Source organism: Hemicordylus capensis, chromosome 1 (assembly GCF_027244095.1).
Source record: "Hemicordylus capensis ecotype Gifberg chromosome 1, rHemCap1.1.pri, whole genome shotgun sequence".
Classification (NCBI taxonomy): Eukaryota; Metazoa; Chordata; class Lepidosauria; order Squamata; family Cordylidae; genus Hemicordylus; species Hemicordylus capensis.
In genome coordinates this window covers 296,580,654-296,601,921 of record NC_069657.1, presented here as the reverse complement: position 1 = coordinate 296,601,921, position 21,268 = coordinate 296,580,654, and the positions used below count along the sequence as shown (strand labels likewise).

At 40.1% G+C, this 21,268-nt stretch overlaps 1 protein-coding gene across 32 annotated transcripts in view; it reads left to right on the top strand.

The window, feature by feature from the left end:
• DST (dystonin) overlaps window positions 1-21,268 on the top strand; it is a 488,434-nt gene that overhangs the window by 417,273 nt on the left and 49,893 nt on the right. For all 32 annotated transcript variants that reach the window (XM_053286451.1, XM_053286446.1, XM_053286475.1 and 29 more), the window contains 12 exons: window positions 1,167-1,398; window positions 1,731-1,957; window positions 3,845-3,967; window positions 5,256-5,357; window positions 8,668-8,769; window positions 11,169-11,342; window positions 13,374-13,529; window positions 15,871-16,068; window positions 17,579-17,707; window positions 18,915-19,085; window positions 20,615-20,770; window positions 21,030-21,236. In XM_053286451.1, coding sequence (XP_053142426.1) covers window positions 1,167-1,398; window positions 1,731-1,957; window positions 3,845-3,967; window positions 5,256-5,357; window positions 8,668-8,769; window positions 11,169-11,342; window positions 13,374-13,529; window positions 15,871-16,068; window positions 17,579-17,707; window positions 18,915-19,085; window positions 20,615-20,770; window positions 21,030-21,236 — 1,977 coding nt within the window. The remainder of the gene's footprint in view (window positions 1-1,166; window positions 1,399-1,730; window positions 1,958-3,844; window positions 3,968-5,255; window positions 5,358-8,667; window positions 8,770-11,168; window positions 11,343-13,373; window positions 13,530-15,870; window positions 16,069-17,578; window positions 17,708-18,914; window positions 19,086-20,614; window positions 20,771-21,029; window positions 21,237-21,268) is intronic.

Genomic DNA, 21,268 nt, shown 5'->3' with positions numbered 1-21,268 from the left:
CTTTTTGGGCATGAGAAATCTTAGAATTTATCAACAAGAATCTAAGGTTAAAACAACAAGAATCTAATGTTAGATTAAATCTTATAACAGCCTTTCACCTTAGTTACCTACAGGAAAATAATAGAATCACTATTATTTTATTTACTTCTTTATCATAAGAAGTCACTTTCACAAGACCATTTAACAATATGAAATTGACATTGCAGAAATCCTTTCTAGCAATGTAACCACATCAAAAACTCACATAAGAACTTGGCTAAGTGAATATGTGACTTCTTATCTTGCCAGGAATAAAATGTATAGTTTATGTAATGTAACATAGAGGCTCTTGCAGATACCTAACAGCATGTCTATTTGCACATTTCTTCTCCCTCAAACAAGAGAGAAGATTGCACAAATTGGATGGCTGCATCACTTGACATCCACATGGAATGTACACAATATATTTGACATTATGTGTATGGGGGTGGAAAGAGGATCCCGCTGTTTTTCAATGTGAAGTTTTCAGGCTGACCCATTAAATGTCTGAACTGAGCCTAAGTTTTTCATCACATGTTAAGTGCAATATTATGCCTATATGCTGCTGTACTACTCTGAACATACATGAACGTCCGATGATCTAGGTGCTCATGCTCCTGAGTTTAATCATCCCTGCTACATAATCCTAGGAAGTCACAAGTATTTGTCAGGAGCTTTCAGAGAAAGTTGATTAATCAGATAAACTATTATAATGACAAATGGAATTTTAAAACCAAAGATATTACATTTAGCATTGTAGATGAGTAAGGTGAAAGAAAAAATCATTATTGCCTTCCAATTTTAAAATTGTATCTAAGAAACTATTAATATATGGTGATTTAAAAATAAATGCAATCGGTCTGGGTTTTTTTAGCCTCTCTTGTTGAGTATATGCTTCAGGCATTTGGACTGAGAAACATAAAGTTCCACTGCTTGAGCTAATAGTTCTTCTGCAGCATAAATCTGTATATATCTTGTAGCCATTTGAGAGTGTTAAAGAAACTACTTATAATCAAATACAGTTAAGGAAGTTTTAAACAACTTAAAATCAGAAATATCTTTCTCAGGTTCGATCTGATGGCATGCCATTTATATGTTCCTGTTAATGAGTCACTCACAAATTTGCCCCTCTTTTTTTTTTTACTCAGTTCCATGACAAGATAGATTCGACCATTGAGAGTCTGGAGCGCATTGTTGAACGTTTGAGGCAGCCGCCCTCCATTTCAGCTGAAGTTGAGAAGATTAAAGAACAGATTGGTGAAAACAAAAATGTGTCTGTAGATCTGGAAAAACTTCAACCTGTGTATGAAACGCTCAAACAGCGTGGGGAGGAAATGATTTCCCGTTCAAAAGGAGCTGATAAGGACATATCTGCTAAAGGTAGAAGAGAAAATCTGACTGAAAATGCCTCTTTGAAGTTGGAGTAAAGTAAATGTATTTTTAAAAACCTGCAATTTGTATTGTTTTCCTCTAACAAGAGACATGAATGTTGTATACAATGGCCTGATTGATTTATATTCCATTATTAACTTAATATTTGTAAAGTTATTTACTTTTTGTAAATATTTGTAAAGTTAGGTACCCTAACCCTTAAAATTTCCGTTTCAAAATACAAGCTTTTTTGTATGACAAATTTATGTGTAACTTTAGCAGCTCTATAAAAGCAGGTTCTTATCTGCTTACCTATGCAACTAATGTATTTTCCTGCTTAGTGGTTCAAGATAAGCTGGACCAAATGGTCTTCATCTGGGAAGACATCCATACCCTCGCTGAGGAAAGGGAAGCAAAATTGCTTGATGTTATGGAACTGGCAGAGAAGTTCTGGTGTGACCATATGGGTCTTGTAGCCACTATTAAAGATACTCAGGATTTTATCAGGGAACTAGAAGGACCTGGGATTGATCCATCTGTGGTGAAACAGCAACAAGAAGCAGCAGAGGTGGGTGAAAAGCAGTTAGACCAGACCTGCTCAACTGTGGTCCTCCTGCAGATTTTGGCCAACAACTCCCATAACCTCTGGCTTTTGGCCACTGTGGTTGGGGATTATGGGAGTTGTAGTCCAAAAACAGCCGAGGGGGCAAAGTTGAGTGGGCCTAAGTTAGACTAAGGCTGTGATTTTTTGCATGCTTACCTCCTAGTATTTGCTGATGATTCTTGGGATGAGATATGAATGTTCGCTAGATGGTGATGGTGTGTTCCTAAAAATACCTTTACATATCAGCATGGCTGATTTTCTCAGGACTTCAAGGCTGTGTATAAATAATCCAGATGAATCTTTCCAATGTAAAATCCAGTAGCATGTTTGTGAATTTCTTTTCTTATATATGTGTAACGATTCCACAACAACAGGTAACCAGAACATATATTCCATATCTTGATAGTAGTCAACAGTGCATGTTCTGTCCTGAGAGACTAGTGCACTGCTGACAGAAGAGATTGCACAAAATGTTGTCATTTTGTCTCATTCTGACACTTAGCTGAAAATGCAAACTTCTTCAACTGGAAAAAAAATGCTTTTGAGGTGATATGTAAGCTCAGTTAGTGGTGTTTATGCTGTGATGATTTTTGCATACATATGACAATCATTTGATATTGCAACTGTTGAGTGGTGAATATTCAGTGAATATTCACCTGTTCTTAGAAGGCCATCACTTCTTACACAGACCTAATCTCCACCCCACCCCCCGTCTGAGATTCAAAGAATTGCACAACTAGTTCTACATTCCCAATATATCTTTGGACTTGTGTTTCTCAGATAGCAGTCCCTCTCCACCCATGCTGCCTAGCTAAGTGCTTCTGGGACGGAGAGGACTTTCAGTAGCAATCATTGATATGGCATGAGGGGTATTCTTAAGAGGGGAAAACATTTTTTAAAACTCCTACTGGGCATGCATACTCCATTGGGCATGCCTAAAGTCTTTGAATCCCAGCCTCTGTTTACAAAACACTGCAGTATGAGTAAAATACCAAGAGTCTGGGATCATACATTTGCTCAGAAAGATCTTGTGTCTAGAATACACTATTGTTGTTTGGTAACACTTCACAAATGTGAGCTACTAGATACTTTTAAAAGGAAATTAGAAAAACCACTAACCTTATTTTCATAGTATCATAGCATTGGCTGACATGTCCCACAGCATAACACGAATGGTTCTGAACCATACATTACCTCTTCGACATCTAAAATGCATTACTGTGCAAAAGGACTGTTCCACTGCTGCTTATTTTGTGCAATTTCACATTGCAGTGCAACTTGCATTATTTCCAGTGCAGGTTACATCAAAATGTGTGATTGCACAATGGAAAATAGTAGCCAAACAGCACTATTGCACAGCAACATGGGAGTGTGTTTCAGAAAACCACAGCAGCACAGATGGTTCAGAACTGCCCACATTAAACTGTGGGACATGTCAACCATTATTTTTTCTATATATATTTATGACTTTAGCTTGCTGAAACTGAAAGCAGTTTCTATTGACAGATGAATACATAGTTTCCATCATATATTTTGAGATGGAATTGTTAAGCCACTGATTTAGTAACTTTCTGTCCAGTGATGTAGATCTGCTCTTTACTTGTTTCTTCTTGGTTTAAGACCCGAAAGACCATTTTATATCCGCATATGTTTGTAAAGAACCTTATCTGTATAATTATTTAAATAAAGTTGAAGTACATTCTGTAGGAGCACAGCCTCATGCTCAGAGTTGGCTAATGTCCCATAGAAAATATCGAGACTCAGTCATCATAAATTAATTTGGGTTAATAATCCTAAATACTGAAGTTCTAATACTTAAATATTGAAGGCTTAACACTTTTCTTTTTTTAGTCTATCAAAGAAGAAATAGATGGGCTACAAGAAGAACTAGATGCTGTTGTGAACCTTGGCTCTGAACTCAGAGTGGCATGTGGAGAACCTGACAAACCTTTAGTGAACAAGAGCATAGATGAGGTAAGAGTCATGCCAGTGCTTGGTGTTTTATGCCATTGTGAAGTGGGTAGAACAGCAGCAACAAGAACAAAATCCTTGATATATGGTGATGAAGATAAATACTTGGTACAAAAACCAGATTATTTTGGAGTCAACAACAAAACTCACACTGACCTGTTTTTATTCTGAAAGATTTTAGGATATGTGTGTGTGTGTGTGTGTGTGTGTGTGTGTGTGTGTGTGTGTGTGTGTATATATTCTCTCCTCCTCCCCCCCAGTTCTGGAAGTACTGTATATAGTTCAATCCTTGCCCTGATATGTAGAATCATTAGCATATTATGTCCCCACATCACAACCTATCTCCCCTACAGATTCATCAGCATTAACTAGCTAATAATGTACCACAGAGAGCAACTTTATGTTAGAGATTTCCTATGACAAATGGTTAAAGAATAATATAAGAAAGTGATTGCAAGGGAACAAAATAACAAGCCAAATTGGCCTTAGAACTTGGTAGAAAATGCCACCTAATCCCAAATATGATGATCATGTAGCTGCTGAGAATGAAGGAAAACTTGCTCACTAAGAGCCACTTCCAACAGCAACAAATATTTATATACTGCTTTTCAACAAAAGTTCCCAAAGCAGTTTACACAGAAAAATAATAAATAAATAAGATGGATCCCCATCCCCAAAGGGCTCACATTCTAAAAAGAAACATAAGACAGACACCAGCAAGAGTCACTGGAGGTACTGTGCTGGGGGTGGAGAGGGCCAGTCACTCTCCTCCTGCTAAATAAAGAGAATCACCGTGTTAAAAAGGTGCCTCTTTGCCCAGTTAGCAAGGGATCCAGACTATATTTCACCCCGTGGAAGCAAGACATGATTGATGTCAAGAGTGAAGTGAATCTCTGGCTTGTGTGCATTCTCCACTTTCCTCCCTTCCTCTTCATCAGGCACCACATGGGTTGGCAGGGTCAAGGAAATCTAACCGGAAATCCTTGAAAGTAACAGGGGTCGAACCCAAGGTTTTCTGCTTGCAGGGCCTGAACTGTGGCCCTATAAACCACCAATCTCATGAGTGGAAGGCATGCTGTTCCTAAACGAAAACCATTTCTTTTAAAAACCCTCCTGATAAATCATATTCAGTTCTATTTAATGACCAGTTAGATCCTGCCTCTCATGACAATTTTAAGAAGGCTCTTGCAAATATTTTTCACCACGGATAGAGGAATTTCTTGATTTCCATCCCAGATTAAGTACTATTTTATAGGCATTTGTTTCAACTGAATATCCTTTTAAAATGCAGCTCAATTCTGCTTGGGATGCTCTAAATAAAACATGGAAGGAGCGTGTTGACAAGCTTGAGGAAGCTATGCAGGCTGCCGTTCAGTATCAAGATGGTTTGCAGGTAAGATTGTTTTTACTTATGATATTCTTCAGTTTTTAACAAAAATTTAAAAGACTAAAATTTTTCATTAGTCAAGAAGTAGATCATTTAGAGTTTTAACACTCACCAGCCTCCAAAGCAATGAACCACTGGTGGAGCAAGCATATTTGCACTAGTGTAATATGTTAGTTTAGTTACACTAAAATATATAGATTTGCAGAAATGTGCTATTTCACAAAATAAAGACATCCATTTTGAGCCACAGTATTAGAACTCGGCCATGACCCAGCCACACAGGGTCCCATTGTGCAGGTGCAGTGGCCTCAAAAATGGCCACCGTGCCGGGGAATTATTCATTACTCCATTATTCCCTATGGGAAAAACCTTAAAGACACGTAAACTTCAAAAAATCACAAAAAATCAGCCCTTTGCCCAATTGCTTTGAAATAATTCTGGTTGCTTCCCTGCGCCCATTGGGAACTACCACCCACCACATTCCACTCAGGGCCACCCCTTTCCCCACAATGTGAAGCGATACATTTGCTGGAATACCGATTATTGCCTATGGGAGGAATAAAAAAATGAAAAAAAATTCACAAATTATTGCAGGAGTCTCAGATTATTTTGCTTTTTGGTGGGTGGTAGGCACCCCTGGGTGCCTACCACCCACCCAAGTTTTTTGACCCTAGGTACACCACATAGGGAATAATGGGCAATAATAATAAACATTTCAAAAATTTATTGGAAATCGTAGGAGTGTCCGATTGCTTTGGGGTTTGGGTGGTACTTGGCACCCATGGATGGCTACCACCCATTCCCGTATTGGAGGCTCAAACTGGTTTGAACCTCTTTGAAACAGGTTTGAATTCAAACCGAATCAAAGGGGGGTTCGGGCAAAACCGAATCTTCCCACCCTGGTTTGAACCTAGTTTTAATTTGAACTGAACCGGGCAAATTAGGTTTGTACACATCAAAAATAGGGAATAGACCCGGAAAGTGCTGAAGACATCCAAACCAGGCAATTTTTTGGGAAAGGAAGGCCACCTTGGAGAAGCCCCACAGAGGGGCGTAAGTGGGGAAAAAAGAAATTATTTTAAAAGTTTGGTGAACCCCTGTGGTGGTGTTAGGTCTGGGGTTGAGCCAAACTGGAGGTGGTTTGTCTCGACCACAAACCTTCGAACTGAACCATTTCGATTTCAAACCAATTTGGCACACCCCTAGTCAATAGCCAGGATTATGGGAATTGTAGGCCAATATCTGCAGGAGGGCCAAAGTTGAATAGTCCTCATCCTTATCCTCTCCTTGTAATGGTGTTTTATAGTAAACTCCAAACACAATGTTTTTCTTTCCTTTTCCATTTATTTGTACCCAGATGCTCTTAAGTGGGCTACCATATTTACTCTCTTGGATTTCTGTGCAGGTGTGCATTGATAGTAATTCAGAAATGGTCTTATAGTATTGCATAGCTCAGTAGTATTAGTAGGAAAATTGTCGTTCAGTTTCCACTTGATAACAGAAAACCTCCATTTTCTGTTCCCACATTGGACCAGGCTAGAATGTTAAATCACTACCACTACCAATATTTATATACCGCTTTCAAAAAAAAGTTTGCAAAGCAGTTTACATAGAAAGATAAATAAATAATAAATAAGATGATGATCATGCACAGGTACTTTCTCAAAATGCTTTCCCCCTTTCAGAATTTGCCCAGTAACTTGACTGTGGCTGACATTCTAACTAAATTTACTAGAGAAAGTCCTATTGAAATTTAGTAGTCCTTTAGAGTAACTCTGAGTAGTACTATTAGGTTTTCAGCCTGTGGTTTTAATATTTTATTTCACTAACGAGTCCTAGCAATATGATTATGCCTTTTTTCCAGCATTCATTTCTTGATCTTCACTCCCTAATCTAGAAGCAATTTATCCTTTCACTGTTATGTTTTATTGCCTCTCCAAGGCATTGGTTGCTGTGCAGAAGATACTTGTAAAGGCAGTATGGAACTCCTTTTCCTCTAAGACAAAGTGGACAAATTCCTAGATTTTATCAAGTATGCGAAATGATCTTGATGTATGGGTGTGAACATGTATGTATGCTGTGTAATTGAATATCTGCTGTCAGTTGGAGCTGAAGTGTGAACACTGCTGTTCAGGCATAACTGCTGCATAATCCCTGGCAGTTCACACCTCATTTATGAAGAGTGAAGTGGCTTTTGCTACCCAGCTCCAGTGTTATGGACATTTGGCTGCCTCTGCTCCATTTCATCCTGGGTTATAGATGTGAAACTGCAAGATTGACTTTCTTGTTCTCTAAAGATATTCAAAGCCTCTTGAGATTCAAATAAATGACTTGACTCACAAGTTCTAGAAGGTGTTAGTCTGTTGCAACAACAATATCAGAGTCCTTGGATATCTTAAAGGCTGATTGGTTTATTGTGGAGTAAGCTTACACCACAATAAAGCTTTTAGTATTTAAGGCATCACAAGCTTCTTTATTGACGTGATTGACAATGTATGAGTTTGTTTAGAATAAATAGTGGGTTGCACTCAAAGCTTTCCTTTCTTTCTCCAGAGGAAAGAGTCTTCCTCTGGAGGAATTCTTTTCCCTCCAGAGCAGGGATTCTCAAACTTGGGTCCTCAGGTGTTATTGGAATTCAACTCCCATAATCCCCAACCAAAGGCCACTGAGGCTGGGGATTATGGGAGTTGAAGTCCAATAACACCTGAGGACCCAAGTTTGAGAATCCCTGCTCCAGAGGAAAGGAATCTTTGCATGCAACTCCATATTTGCCCTCATTTATCTTCAGAAATGGGTAGATGCATGTGAAGTTGCCACAGAAGACAAATTCAGTGCAAACTTCTAGATTTCTTGTATAATACATCTTATTTTATGCAATACCAACTATACTTAGTGACCACAGTGGCCAACATCCAGATTAAAAGTGTGTGTGTCTAACAGTGCTTAGTTCCAGACCACTGTTGCATTCATGTGTGAGTGAGGAAGGGCTGATTGTTGTCAGTCTCCTCTTCCCTCTGAAGCCCACTGTGCATCACAAAAATATGTCTCTGAAGGATGTGTTTTTTGATGCACAGTAGGGCTTCAGAGGGAGGGCAGCATGGTAAAAAAAAGAAGAAGTCCCTTTCCTTGCTCCTCCAACAGCACAGCAGTAATCTGAAACTCAGCACTGTTGAACCTTTACAGTGCTAATCTGGATATCAGCCAAACTAATGCTAATTCTGCTGCACCCAACATTATACTGTACCAATAATATGTTTCAATATTTGGTATGATGATCACTAGTTATATTATTCTAATTTAGTTTTTTATTTTACAGGCTATATTTGACTGGGTGGATATTGCTGGCAGTAAATTAGCTTCAATGTCCCCAGTTGGGACAGACATAGAAACAGTGAAACAGCAAACAGAAGAACTGAAGGTATGAAATATTAACTTCTTATACTTTACTTTTTGTGTGTGGGTTAATATCCAAAACCTGTTTGCATTCACTTAGTAACCAAAAAGTAAATTATTTTCATATGAGCGTCTTATTTTAAAACCTACAGCTTTTGTAAGTCTGAAAGTAGTATGACATCAGTTTCCCCTAAAGGTTAGTTGTGGGTTTTCTTAATAATGATAGAAAAAAATCTGAGTTCCATTTTCCCCACTGCATCAATTACTTTTATGACACTTAACTTCCCTTTTGGAATGTGTACAAGTCTCTCTAAAGTCCATCATTCTTGATACAATGGATTATTCCTAAACATTCAAAGATCACTTCATTTCCACTAGAGTCCACTGGGCTATGAAGCAGAAATCCCCAACCAACTCTAAAAGCAAATTTGGATTGGAAATATGACTCATTTTGTTCATAATACCTGGATGCTGTTGTGTGTTTTACACAGGAAGCAGAGATGGTATAGGATATCCTGTTTCAGGGCACAGGGTTAGACTAGATGATCCATTCCAGCTCTGCTATTGTATGACAGAGCAGAAGTTGATAAGTTGGAAAAATAAACAGGAAATGTATAGTGTCAAATATTCAAGGCCTACATATTAGCAGGGACTGAGCACTGAAAATTAAGATTGAAATTGAAATAAGGATTCTTGTAACACAAGCTATGGATTGCAAAACGCGATCCTTGGAGGGGATGGTGATAATGGTGCATCACGGTCAAGGTTGAACGGAGTGTGGGTAGTCAAGGTAAAACTTACATGACAAGCAATTAATTGAGACCAACGAACCAAATGAAAACACTTCAGAGCCAAGAGGCCACCGTTGCCTAGGCAGTGTTCCAGCTCAAACAGGAAGCCTTTTAAAACTCTATCTGTGGTCAGCCTGGGTGGGCAGGGTCAATCCAGAGCCTGAGAATAATTTTACTGCCCAGGAAGATGCTCCAGCCTGCAGTACTGGTGGCTCTCCATATGGAGCAGCTGCACACAAAGCTGAAGGTTCCCAGTTCTAGCCCCAGTAGTCTGACAATCACCTTGGCCTGGAAGGGTGCAGTAGGAGCTGCTTCTCTTGCCCATTGGCTCTTACTGAATCACTGGATGTCTCTGTTTTCTTCCTATCACAGTCATAGTCTCGCTAATCAGAAACGCATGTGCACCCATTGTGTCTATAGTGAGGGGATTACATGAATGGGTCATTATAGGCAGGCTTCAGGAAGTTTTGAGGGTTTTGCCCATTGGATTGCAGGCTCTGTTGAGAGAAGTGTGCTTTGTATCCTTCTTCCTTGGATCTTCAACAAGCCTCAGGTTTGCAAGTGGAAATCTTGCTCATCTGCTCCTGCATTATCTGTTTTTACAGAATAAATATAGATCCATATGTTAACAGGTCAACAATCTTCTGACAATGAGCCTTTATAGCTTCAAAAATGACTTTTGATAAAGAGGAGTATGCTATCAGTCTCTGGAATGATACATCACATCTGGAATTCCACAATACATCTGCAATTATACAATATGCAGGTTGCCTTTTTCACTACCAAAATTAATATCAGAGACAAAGCTATTCAGAGGGTGTGGATGGGGTTTCCTGGATACACCTGTGTGGAATATTCAGGACCACACTGTGGCTATGTCCTCAGGATAGCCACCTTCTTTGGGGCTCCATGCCATAGTTGACAGAAGCAGGGATAGGTCCCTGGAAAAACAGCTGCCCATTCCAGGGCATACCTTGCACCAACAATAGAAAATATTCACAAGATGTCACTCCTGTGGATGATGGGGAAGGACATCCATATGATAGATTGGTTGCTCTGTAGCAATATTATCTAGACACCTATCTAAACACAATGTAGATCAGTGATGCCCAAAATTGTGCGTTGTGAGAAGTTTAATTAATTAAACATCCAAGTCACCTCTGAGCCAAAGTACCATGATGCGGAGGAGACTGCCAATTGTGTATCTGCATATGTAAATTATCTGGTCTTGCTTACATCCCATCAGCATCCATTAAGAATAGGCCACACCCTTGAATCAAAGTAATTGGATAATTTCATTACTCCTCCTGATGCAGAAACACAGAAACTCCTGATACAGAAACACAGAAACAATTACCTTCCCCCAGAGGAGGATGCCAAGAACAGTGACTCATACAGAAACACGAGGAGTGGGCCCATTTGGAGCAGGCAGTTCCTTTAGACCCTGAAAATAGATACTATTTCAAGTGTAAAAATGACGTTTGTCTCCAATTTTAATTTGGTTAAAAATATGTGCCTGTTTATAAACCTCTTCTGGGGTAGGTTTTTCCTATGTGACCTATTGGACAATATTGTAATGCATTTTACCACACTGCATAGGTGATATTCACCCTTGACCTCTTTATTCTAACAGCAATTTAAGACAGAAGCCTATCAGCAACAGATAGAAATGGAACGACTGAACCATCAAGCAGAGCTGTTGTTGAAGAAGGTGACAGAGGAAAGCGATAAGCATACTGTACAAGACCCCTTGTCTGAACTTAAGTTGTTGTGGGAAACCCTGGAGGATAAAATTGTTAGCCGCCAGGTAAATGGAAACTGTATTGAAAACATAACACAACTGACAGTGTTCCTTTTTGTTGTGATGAAATGGATGAAGGGATGTGCATGAACCTTGGCTTGTGCAGTGGTTCGAATTTGAACCCATTCATGGTTCTGTGAACCGCTTCATTCCAGTTCGGTGGTTTGAGAGTGGCGCTGGGGGCAGGGCAGTGAGCAGCACCTTTAAAAGTGATCTGGCCATGAAAATATCTTCTACACATGCACAGAGGCCATGTGCATGCTGGCACTGTGCCACCACCATGTGCAGGCTGCTGGCGGGGGGTGGGGGGTGGTGCACTGAAGCAGGAAGCTTCATGGAGCAGCATTCACACAGGTAAGGACCTGCTGTACTCACTTATAAAGGTGCTGCTGACTGCACTGCCTTGGTACCAATCTTAAATCGTCAAACCAGTTCATGGGCTGGACTGGAATGAACCAGCTCAAGGAACCACAAACTGGTTCAAATTTGAACTGCTGCATGAACTGAGGTCTGGGCACAACCCTAAATGGTTGTGCAGTAATTAATAGCTCATGGAAATACTTCTGTGTATGTCCACTAATGGATATGCTATCTTGTTTCATTTTATGAAAGGTTATACCTAAGCAGTCCCTTGAGAATATACCACTTGGTTTACAGTTATGCAACAGCATACTGCCTTCACCATCATATTGTAACAATACTCTTCTGCAACCATTTGAGTGGTATATATTTGGGATAGCATGGAGAAAATCTTGCAGTGAGCCACTGCACAGGAAGAGCGTATCACGTGGAGACAGTTGCCATAGGAAGCAGTTTCAAAAAAAGATTTGACATAATGGGTGCTTCCTATGCACCAGTCCATGATTGCTGTGACTTAGAGCCAGGAACTGTTTTTATTCATGCACTGAAGTACAAAGAACAGCATATTGGGGGTAGCGGAGAGGCAACTTTCTCCTAAAGCATTCACCATCTCAGTTGTGATGCTTAGGATGAGAAAAGAAAGATTAACAAGAGATGAATGTGAGCAAGTGCCATGACACTTACTTAGGCTTTGTTTCAGCTGAGGATGAACATTACAGGACAGTTCTTTCCTGCAAGCTTGCTTATTTGTGTGTGAGAAAGAGAATACTAGAGGGGAAATTGGGAAGAGGGGGCATGCCTAATAAATACATTTAAATTCTAGTTGCTACACTGAGAGGCCTCAGCTTGGCTTTGAGACAGGCCACCACTGAAGGTGGTCCAGGACACGTGGTCAAGGCAGGAAAGGATTGACTTCCAGATGAGGGTCAAAAGGGCCAGAAGCGGAAGATGTTCTCAAGGATGAGTGGCTGGTACCAGTGTTTGCCAATGAGACAGGGCAAAGGCAAGACTGTGCTGTTGCTCAGTTGGATGATGTTGCTCAGACAGAGGAACTAGGCTGGAAAAAACTCTTATATAGGGCCAGCCAAGTCCCTGTTGGTTCCTGGAGTCACCTGGGCTGATGAGCTGGAGTACTCGTTGCAAGCATTATGTGGGTGGTGCAGCAGTGCAGTAGACGGCAATCCAACAACTCCTTCTGCCTGAGAGCTGTGGTGGTGGTGCAGAGAGTAGCGCCCCTGGGCTCCACTGCCAGTTCCTACAATCTGAGACTCCTGATGCCTTACCCATATCAAGATTTTAAACTAGAGGTGCATGGGAGAGCGATTGTTGGGCTTTGGTGTTACAGATACAGTTGCAAGTCCCTGCTCAACTATGAAGTTCATTGGGTGGTCTCCAGCATGTCACTAGTGTTGGTATGAGGATAAAATGTAGACTTGCTGTCAGGATAAAATTATTCTTAAATTATAATCCATTCTAGGATAGCAGTCTAAATAAATAATTGTATCAGAACTTGATCTAACTATGGCATTTCCCCCCTATTTATTTTCAATATAGGTGATTGGGTGGCATCTCCTTGTTCTAATCATTCATTTGAGGCTAAATTTGACTAACTGCATTTTAAGTTTTCTGTAGTCTAAGCACTGAGTAACAATTACTATTTTCCTGTTTTTATTTCAGCATAAGTTAGAAGGTGCATTACTGGCTTTGGGGCAATTCCAGCATGCCCTGGATGAGTTGCTGACATGGCTGACACATACAGAAGACCTTCTAAATGAACAGAAGCCTGTGGGTGGTGACCCCAAGGCCATTGAAATTGAACTGGCCAAACACCATGTATGTAACTGGGGATTCTGGGGTTCACTGCTTTGGATTTGTTTGAATCTTTTATGATGCAGTATACAAAGCAACATTTTGTACATCTTAAAGTAATTATTTCTATGGGCCTCAACTGTGGATAAATGTGTATTTAGGAAATCATAATAGCTAATGAAAAGGTATTGCTATTTCCTTCCTCTTTGATTTTCTCAATCATAGATGGTTCAGACCAAAAAATCTTCTTGGCAAAGTGGTGCACAAAGAACCAGGCCTAATAAATGAATGAATGGCAGGTACAGAAAAGGTTCAACAAACACATGTCATTATGTTCTTCCTGCTCATTCAGTGTTGCATACTAGATAGAGATTATAGAACAGCATATCCTCTTTGATCTTTTTTTTTTTAATCAGAAGGTTGACAAGCAGCAGTCATTATCCTAAATGAGCACTATCAGAAAAGAAAAGTGACATCTGTTTCTGTCATCAATAGGGCTCTAATTAGGGGATGCCTCTAGGTTACTCTCCTCTCTGGATTCCACTCCTTCATATATCAGAATCAGTCATTACAATAAAGTCCTGACAAATATATGGATATTACCAAAGTGAGAAGAATTAGGAAAATAAAAAGTGGGCTTAATTTGACTACAGCTTCTTTCACAAGTCACGTGCATCAAAAATATGTCATATTATTACAGAAGGAAAGAAAAATGCACCATCAATCAGCAAAATAATAAAGTCTAGTAATTGTTCAAGTTTCAGTTGTCCTTGGGCAGTCCTGAAACTAGGGATGTGCATGAACCTCTTCAGAGGCCCTTTTACGGGCCTCCAGACAGGTTCGAAAGACCGGCGGTTCAGCCAGTTCAAAGGCGGGTGCAGGGGCGTATCTAGGGTGGGGCAGGCAGGACACGTGCCCTGGGCGCCACTTGAAGGGGGGGCGCCATTTTTTTTAAATTATTATTTTTTTAAAAACTGGCCAACGAAAACAAAATGGCCACCACACATGCTCAAATGGCCTCTCTGAGGCCCTAGACCATGCCAGGTCTTGCAGAGACTATTTGAGCATGCACGACAGCCATTTTGTTTCCAGCTGCCTTTTTTGGGGGGGAAAAATATTTTAAAAAATGGCCACTGCACATGCTCAAATGGCCCTGTGAGGCCTTAGAGGCCAGTGGGGGGAGGGGTAAATTTTGCAGGACCCCCCCCCCCCCACGACATTTATGAAGCCCCCCAAAGGGGCTACAGGTAAAATAAAAAATAAGAAAATTAATATAATATAAGTCACTGTACACATATTCAGATTGGCACAATGTACAGAGAATCAGGGCTTGTGAATACTGAACTGAAGCTTATGAGCTAGGATTGTATTCATTTGCTCTTACTCTGCTTCTTATGATAAGTTAGTTAAATATGTCAATAATATTAATGGTGAGTTTGTCTTTGAATCAGTGTGAAATCCTTATTATTAAGTCCCACTGGGAGTTTCTTGCTCTCTTTCTCTCATTTTAACTGTCTTTCTGAAAGACTAGAATATATTCCAAGCAGTGACACAGTTTACTCTGCATATCCTTTAATTATTTTCAGAGTATCTGGGAAAAGTCAAATTCTCCATTTATTTTTAAAACTTATGTAATAGTGATGCTACAATGCATAGTAGAGAATTAGACAGGCACTTCTGTTTAGTTTTCCAAGTACACCTCCACATAGTAATTGGGTATTTCATCAGCCCCAGCATACTGAAATTTGTACTTTTCCAGCATTTTTGTCTGGCTATGTCCACTGCTAAATAGTTTTTGAAATATTAAAAGATTAACGAGCTTGACTTGTATTTTTGAGCTGATATTATGGTAAAGTTATCTGAAAGATGGGTGTCAGATGCTTGGACAGGGGGCGCAATTTCAGTGCTTGCCCTAGGCGCTATTTTCCCTAGATACACCTCTGGGCGGGTGGGATACCTTTAAGGGTGGGGGAGGGGGCTCTTACCCCACCCGCCGGCACTGCACTTTAAAAGGTTCTGGCGGGGCGGCAGCATACCTCCCTGCCACCCCATTGCCTTGTTGGACTGGAAGTACCCAGCATGCATCACACTCGCGCGCACATTGGGGCAGGGCAGCAGGGAGGTGTGCCGCCGCTGTGCTGGAACCTTTTAAAGTGCAGTGCCAATAAGAACACCCTCCCCCACTGTTAAAGGTATCCACCTTCAAGCCACCTCCCGCTGGTGCTGTGCACATCCCTACTTGAAACCTGAACGATTTCTGAATTCTTCCAGTAAAGTTGCATTGAAATGGTTGGGCTAGTTAAGACACCCGAATAAAATTAATTATAATGAAAATTGACAAGGCATGGCATATTTGTAACTGCAGGTGCTGCAAAATGATGTCTTGGCTCACCAGTCCACTGTGGAAACAGTTAAGAGAGCAGGAAATGACCTGATTCAGTCAAGCGCTGTTGAAGAAGCAAGCAATCTACAAAGCAAGCTGGAACTTCTGAATCAGCGGTGGCAAAATGTCTTGGAAAAAACAGAAAAAAGGAAACAGCAGCTGGACAGTGCTTTGATCCAGGTGTGTATGAGAAATGGAACAAAACCAAATCCACTTGTATTGAATTAATGCAGTTAAGCACTTCACAGTCCTCTGATTTCAGCCGGAGAGCTAAGCATGCCCACAACTGCATGGCATTGTAAACAGTGACTGACATCCAGACTGAGAGTGGCACATGGACAGCACTTCCGCTTGTGCATGGAGGAGAAGGGTGATTTTTTTTTTTTTTTTTTGGCAATCCCTCCTTCCCTCTGCTGTCACATGTGCCTCCTTCAAAATATGACCCCCGAGGGACATATTTTTGGGAGGCACAGGTAGCTGCAGAGTGGAGGGAAGACTGATGAAAATTGGCCCTCCCTGGCATGAGTGAAAGCACTCCACACACAACTCTTAGTCTAGATGCCAGCCATTGGGATTAGACCCCTGTCTGGGCATTGTTGTACCCAGGTACAGGAGGAATGAGAGTGTGCCAGCTAGCCCTACAGCCCATACTAATGCATTCCATAGCCACATCCCAGCTCTTCCCAAGTACTGTGGTTGTCTGCAGAGGCAAATGCTGAACTTGAGTTGAGTCTCGCCCCACAGTATGGAACACAGGGTGGCTATCATTTCAGATAGTGGGGAGGAATCTCCCTCCCCACTGTAAACATTTTTCTCTGAAAATAAGATAAACTCTGTACTTAGGAAGAGCTGGAGGGCATGATTAAAGAGCATGCATGTACTAGACAGGTTAGAAGGTATGCTCCTGTTCCCCCAGACCCTGATATGCTGTACTCAGATACAGTATGACTAAATGGAGCTTGAAAAGCGCATAACTGTTGCTCTTTGTCTATTTCAATAATCGGATATATTGAACTGTATATCTTAAATATCTCTGAGACTTAAATAGCAGTGTGCGCTCATCTTTCTATTTGTACAGCAATTTAACTTGTTGTGCCCTGTTAAACTATAGTTATTATTTTCAAACGTCTTTATTGTATGGGTAATTCTTCCTTGCCCCCTGCTGAATATCCAAGTGCTTAATTGGATCCTCATACATAGTCATTTAGAATTAAACTGGAATTTAAAATGTAATTAGCTAATGATAAAAATGTATAAACCACCCTTCCCGTTACAAGGGTCAAACTACATGTTCCGTTATGTAGTTTGAACCTTGCATGCTTGTTTTTCAAAGGAAGAGAATAATGAATAGAATTAAAGGCACCTCCCTTCTGTGTTGCAGTCCTGATCTGGATCATCCACCCATACATCTCTCACATGCTGTTTATTCTGGCATTTCCATTGGCATTCAATAGTTATAATCCATCTCTCGTTCTCTTTCTCTTTCTCTCGACAATGTTCCATTATCTGTGCAAGGATTTTCATAATAACCCCAGAAGGTGTTTCTGGTTAAGTGGTATTTCCATTTCAATTTTTTTAAAAAAATAAATAAATCTGATTTTAAATGTCTGACTTTTGCTGTGTCTTAGCTGATGTAGCAAGTTAGTGTATTAAAATATGTTCTGAAGTGCTGTGGTGATGTATTTTTTAGGCCCAAGGTTTCCATGGTGAAGTTGAAGATCTGCAACAATGGCTGACAGAAACCGAACGTCAGCTTTTGGCATCGAAGCCTGTTGGTGGTTTACCAGAGACTGCGAGAGAGCAGCTTAATACCCATATGGTAAGGATCTTAATACTGCAGATGGTCCCAGCTTGGAAGGTAAACGTATGAAGCCATTCATAGTGAAACATTTACAACGTCTAGGCAGTGAAGTGTCTATAAGGTTGTTTGTTTAGGTTGTTGAAAAATTCCAATTCTATAAGGTTGTTGAAAAATTCCAATTCTACATATATGTGGCTGAGCAGTCCTCAGAATTATTTCACAGGGGAAACAGATTTTAAGTTTGTTTTTGGCAGCTCTGACATTCAGCTATAAAGTCTAGAAACATTTATAGTTCTCTTGTATCACTTGAATTATTTTTATCCCTCATCCTTACCTTGAATTATCCTTTAATGTGCCAGCAGCTTCAAAGCAGAGCTTGTTCTTGTGTGTGTGAGCCTTTGTAACTGCAAAACAATCTCATTTTCAAAAGGAAAGGACAGCCAAGGATCACAGAACTCTCTGCATTGTCAATTTTATTGTTTTCTGACTCATTATATAACTCCAGTTACCAGTGCTCAGAGACAGAGAATCTATTCCATTTAAGTTGCCAAAGAGCATGTTCATATTTTTTTCTTTTCACAGTGTCTGAATGAAGCTGGTCTCAGTTTAGAGCCAAATTCTCATTAACAGTGGCTTGTCTCTAGTGTTTGGAATATAAGGCATCAAGGCTGCAGTCCTGAACAAGCCCCTGCTGAATAAAGAAGCATATTTTAAAATGGTGGCTCTCTCATGTTTTGTAGGGGCAGAGCAACTACCCTATTCAGCCGAGCATCTCATCCCTCCTTGGGGCTATTATTGGTGTCTCCTTTGTGTTTCTTTTTAGATTGGGAGCTCCTTTGGGACATGGAACCATTTTATCATTCCTTTTGCTATATAAACCGCTTTGTGAACTTTTTGCTTGTAAAGTAATATATAAATACGTTAATAACAACAACAATTGCATAGTCATATTTGGTGGCACTGCAAGCCATGATGTCTTGTGAATGTGCACAGTGGTGTTTAGCTCACAAGTGTCTGTCTCTCTCTCTCTCACACACACACACACTCTCTCTCTCTCTCTCTCTCTCTAACACACACACACACACACACACACACAATACATATAATAAAATCTGTTGCATGCTTTGGTTTATAGCAAAGTGTGAAAATTTTAGAGGCTGACATTTTAGAATAAATGTTTATGTACTCATGATTTGCGGTATTCCCCTCCCCTCGTTTTGTTTAGGAACTCTGTGCTGCCTTTGAAGCCAAAGAAGAAATATACAAGTGCCTGATGCAAAAAGGCCTGCAGATGCTAGGAAGATGCCCAGAGACTATTGAAACAAATGTTGAGCAAGACATTAATAACCTTCAAGAAAAATGGGAATCGGTAGAAACAAAGCTCAGTGAAAGAAAAGTATGTTATGATATGAACATGAGGAAATTATCTGAAATGTGTTTAGGGACCTAAACATTGGATTATTGTAGATGTAGAATGGTCCTGATATCCTTTAGTGGGCATTAGGGATCTGTGCAGTCTAAATGATAAATGATGTCACAGACCAGTATTCATATGGAAAAGTAGATTAATAAAATATATAGCAATAGACTAGTGCCTGTAAATGGAACAAATAAGCCGTTTCTAGCCACCCAGTCCATCATCCCCATCAGCTTGGAAATGATACTTTTGTTTTATTGCTGGCATTTTGAATATAATAGTTCTTAAAAGTTTTAAGTTATGAGACCTCTGTTGTGGCCTTTGGGAGACAATCTCATACTCTGGCAGAAGTATCTTACTCAAAGCCATGGATTTCTATGGGGGCAGACTTACTTTCTTTTTTAATTGCTCCAAATATAGCTAAACGGTTTAATCTGAGTCAAACTATAAATTATATCTTGAGGCAGCTGAAATGCATGTGTGTTCATAAAGAACAGAAATGCTTACATAAATTAAAGAAGCTGTTCTTGAAACTAAGGAAGATTTGCACTATCATTATTTATTTTAAGTGAATTGTTCACATATTCTGGGCCTGGTTCAGATGTTTACTGGGCCAACTAGAATTTTTGCATAGTGGAACAGTGGTCATGTTCTTTCCTCTCCACCACACAGATGACTGATTGGCTGATTTTCCACAGATGAGTGTCTGACATGTGCAGCATAACACAGGTGGTTCAGAAACATTCATGTCACTGTGGGTGTCTAAAACATCCTGCACTGCTACAGAGCAGCTGCACAACATGTCAGCCAGTGTCATTTATGATGTAGATACTTCCAGGTAGACCCCTCATTCATACTATCCTTCCTCTATACAAGACATTGTTTGAATGGTGCAAGAGAGGGATATAGCTTCTCCTCCACACAAAGACTCTCTTTTTGGCCCACTGTAAATGCCTAAATTGGGCCTTCTTTCTGCAGCAAGAAGTGTCTCCTTGCAGCAAATCATAGAGCAGGAATGTTCAGTCTAGCTAGGCAGGCAGCTCTCCAACCCTTGTTTTATACTTATTGGTAAAAATCCATTATGCAGTACTAGTGCACATGGTCCTAATTCCTGCAAGCGGAACCAAAGCTGAAAATTATATATATTTCTGGAAACCTGTCTAGACACTTGTAAGCTTTATAATTTAGTGCCAAGATGTGGAATTTTCTGATTTGCAGAAATCAATATGTGGGGCTGATGGCTCAGTACCAGTAGGTACTCTGCTCTTTTTCTACTGAAATGATTTTAAAGTTCCTTTTATTTGTGTGCTGTTTTAAGAATCCACAGCATTTCTGTATTAACCTGAAAAAAATCACTAGGAAAAAACAAAAACAACCATGACCCTCTTCCAAATTACATTCAGCTATAAAAATGGTCTATTCCCTCTTCCAAATTACATTCAGCTATAAAAATGGTCTATTTCCCTATAAACCATCCACTCCTGCTAAATTATGGTGTGTTCTAACAGATCAAACTGGAAGAAGCCCTCAGCTTGGCAATGGAGTTCCACAACTCACTGCAGGACTTCATCAACTGGCTTACTCAAGCCGAGCAAACCTTGACAGTGGCTTCTCGGCCAAGTCTTCTTTTGGACACTGTCTTGTTTCAAATTGATGAGCACAAGGTATGAGTACAGAAACAGCAGCAGATGTGTCACATTCTCCTTCCCACTCCTTGAAGGCACTAGATTGTCTTGTACTAATCCCTGAAAGAAATCGCTAACACTAAAAATCCAAAGACATTTTATGGCTTTTTAAAAATGGTTCTTTTAATTGCTTCTTTGCCTAATAAAGTGGATAATCACATCATTTTGCTGGTAGCATGTGTATTTTTTCATGAGAAGACTGAGACACTTTTCAAATATTGTCTTTTTCTTTTGGAAGGTCTTTGCCACTGAAGTGAATGCCCACCGTGACCAGATTATAGAGCTGGACAAAACTGGAACACACCTGAAATACTTCAGCCAGAAACAGGACGTTGTCCTCATTAAGAATCTGCTGATCAGTGTCCAGAGTAGATGGGAAAAAGTAGTTCAGCGTTTAGTGGAAAGAGGAAGAGCTTTGGATGATGCGAGGAAGCGTGCCAAGCAGGTAATTGGCAGGGGTTCCACAGCCATTTGGGT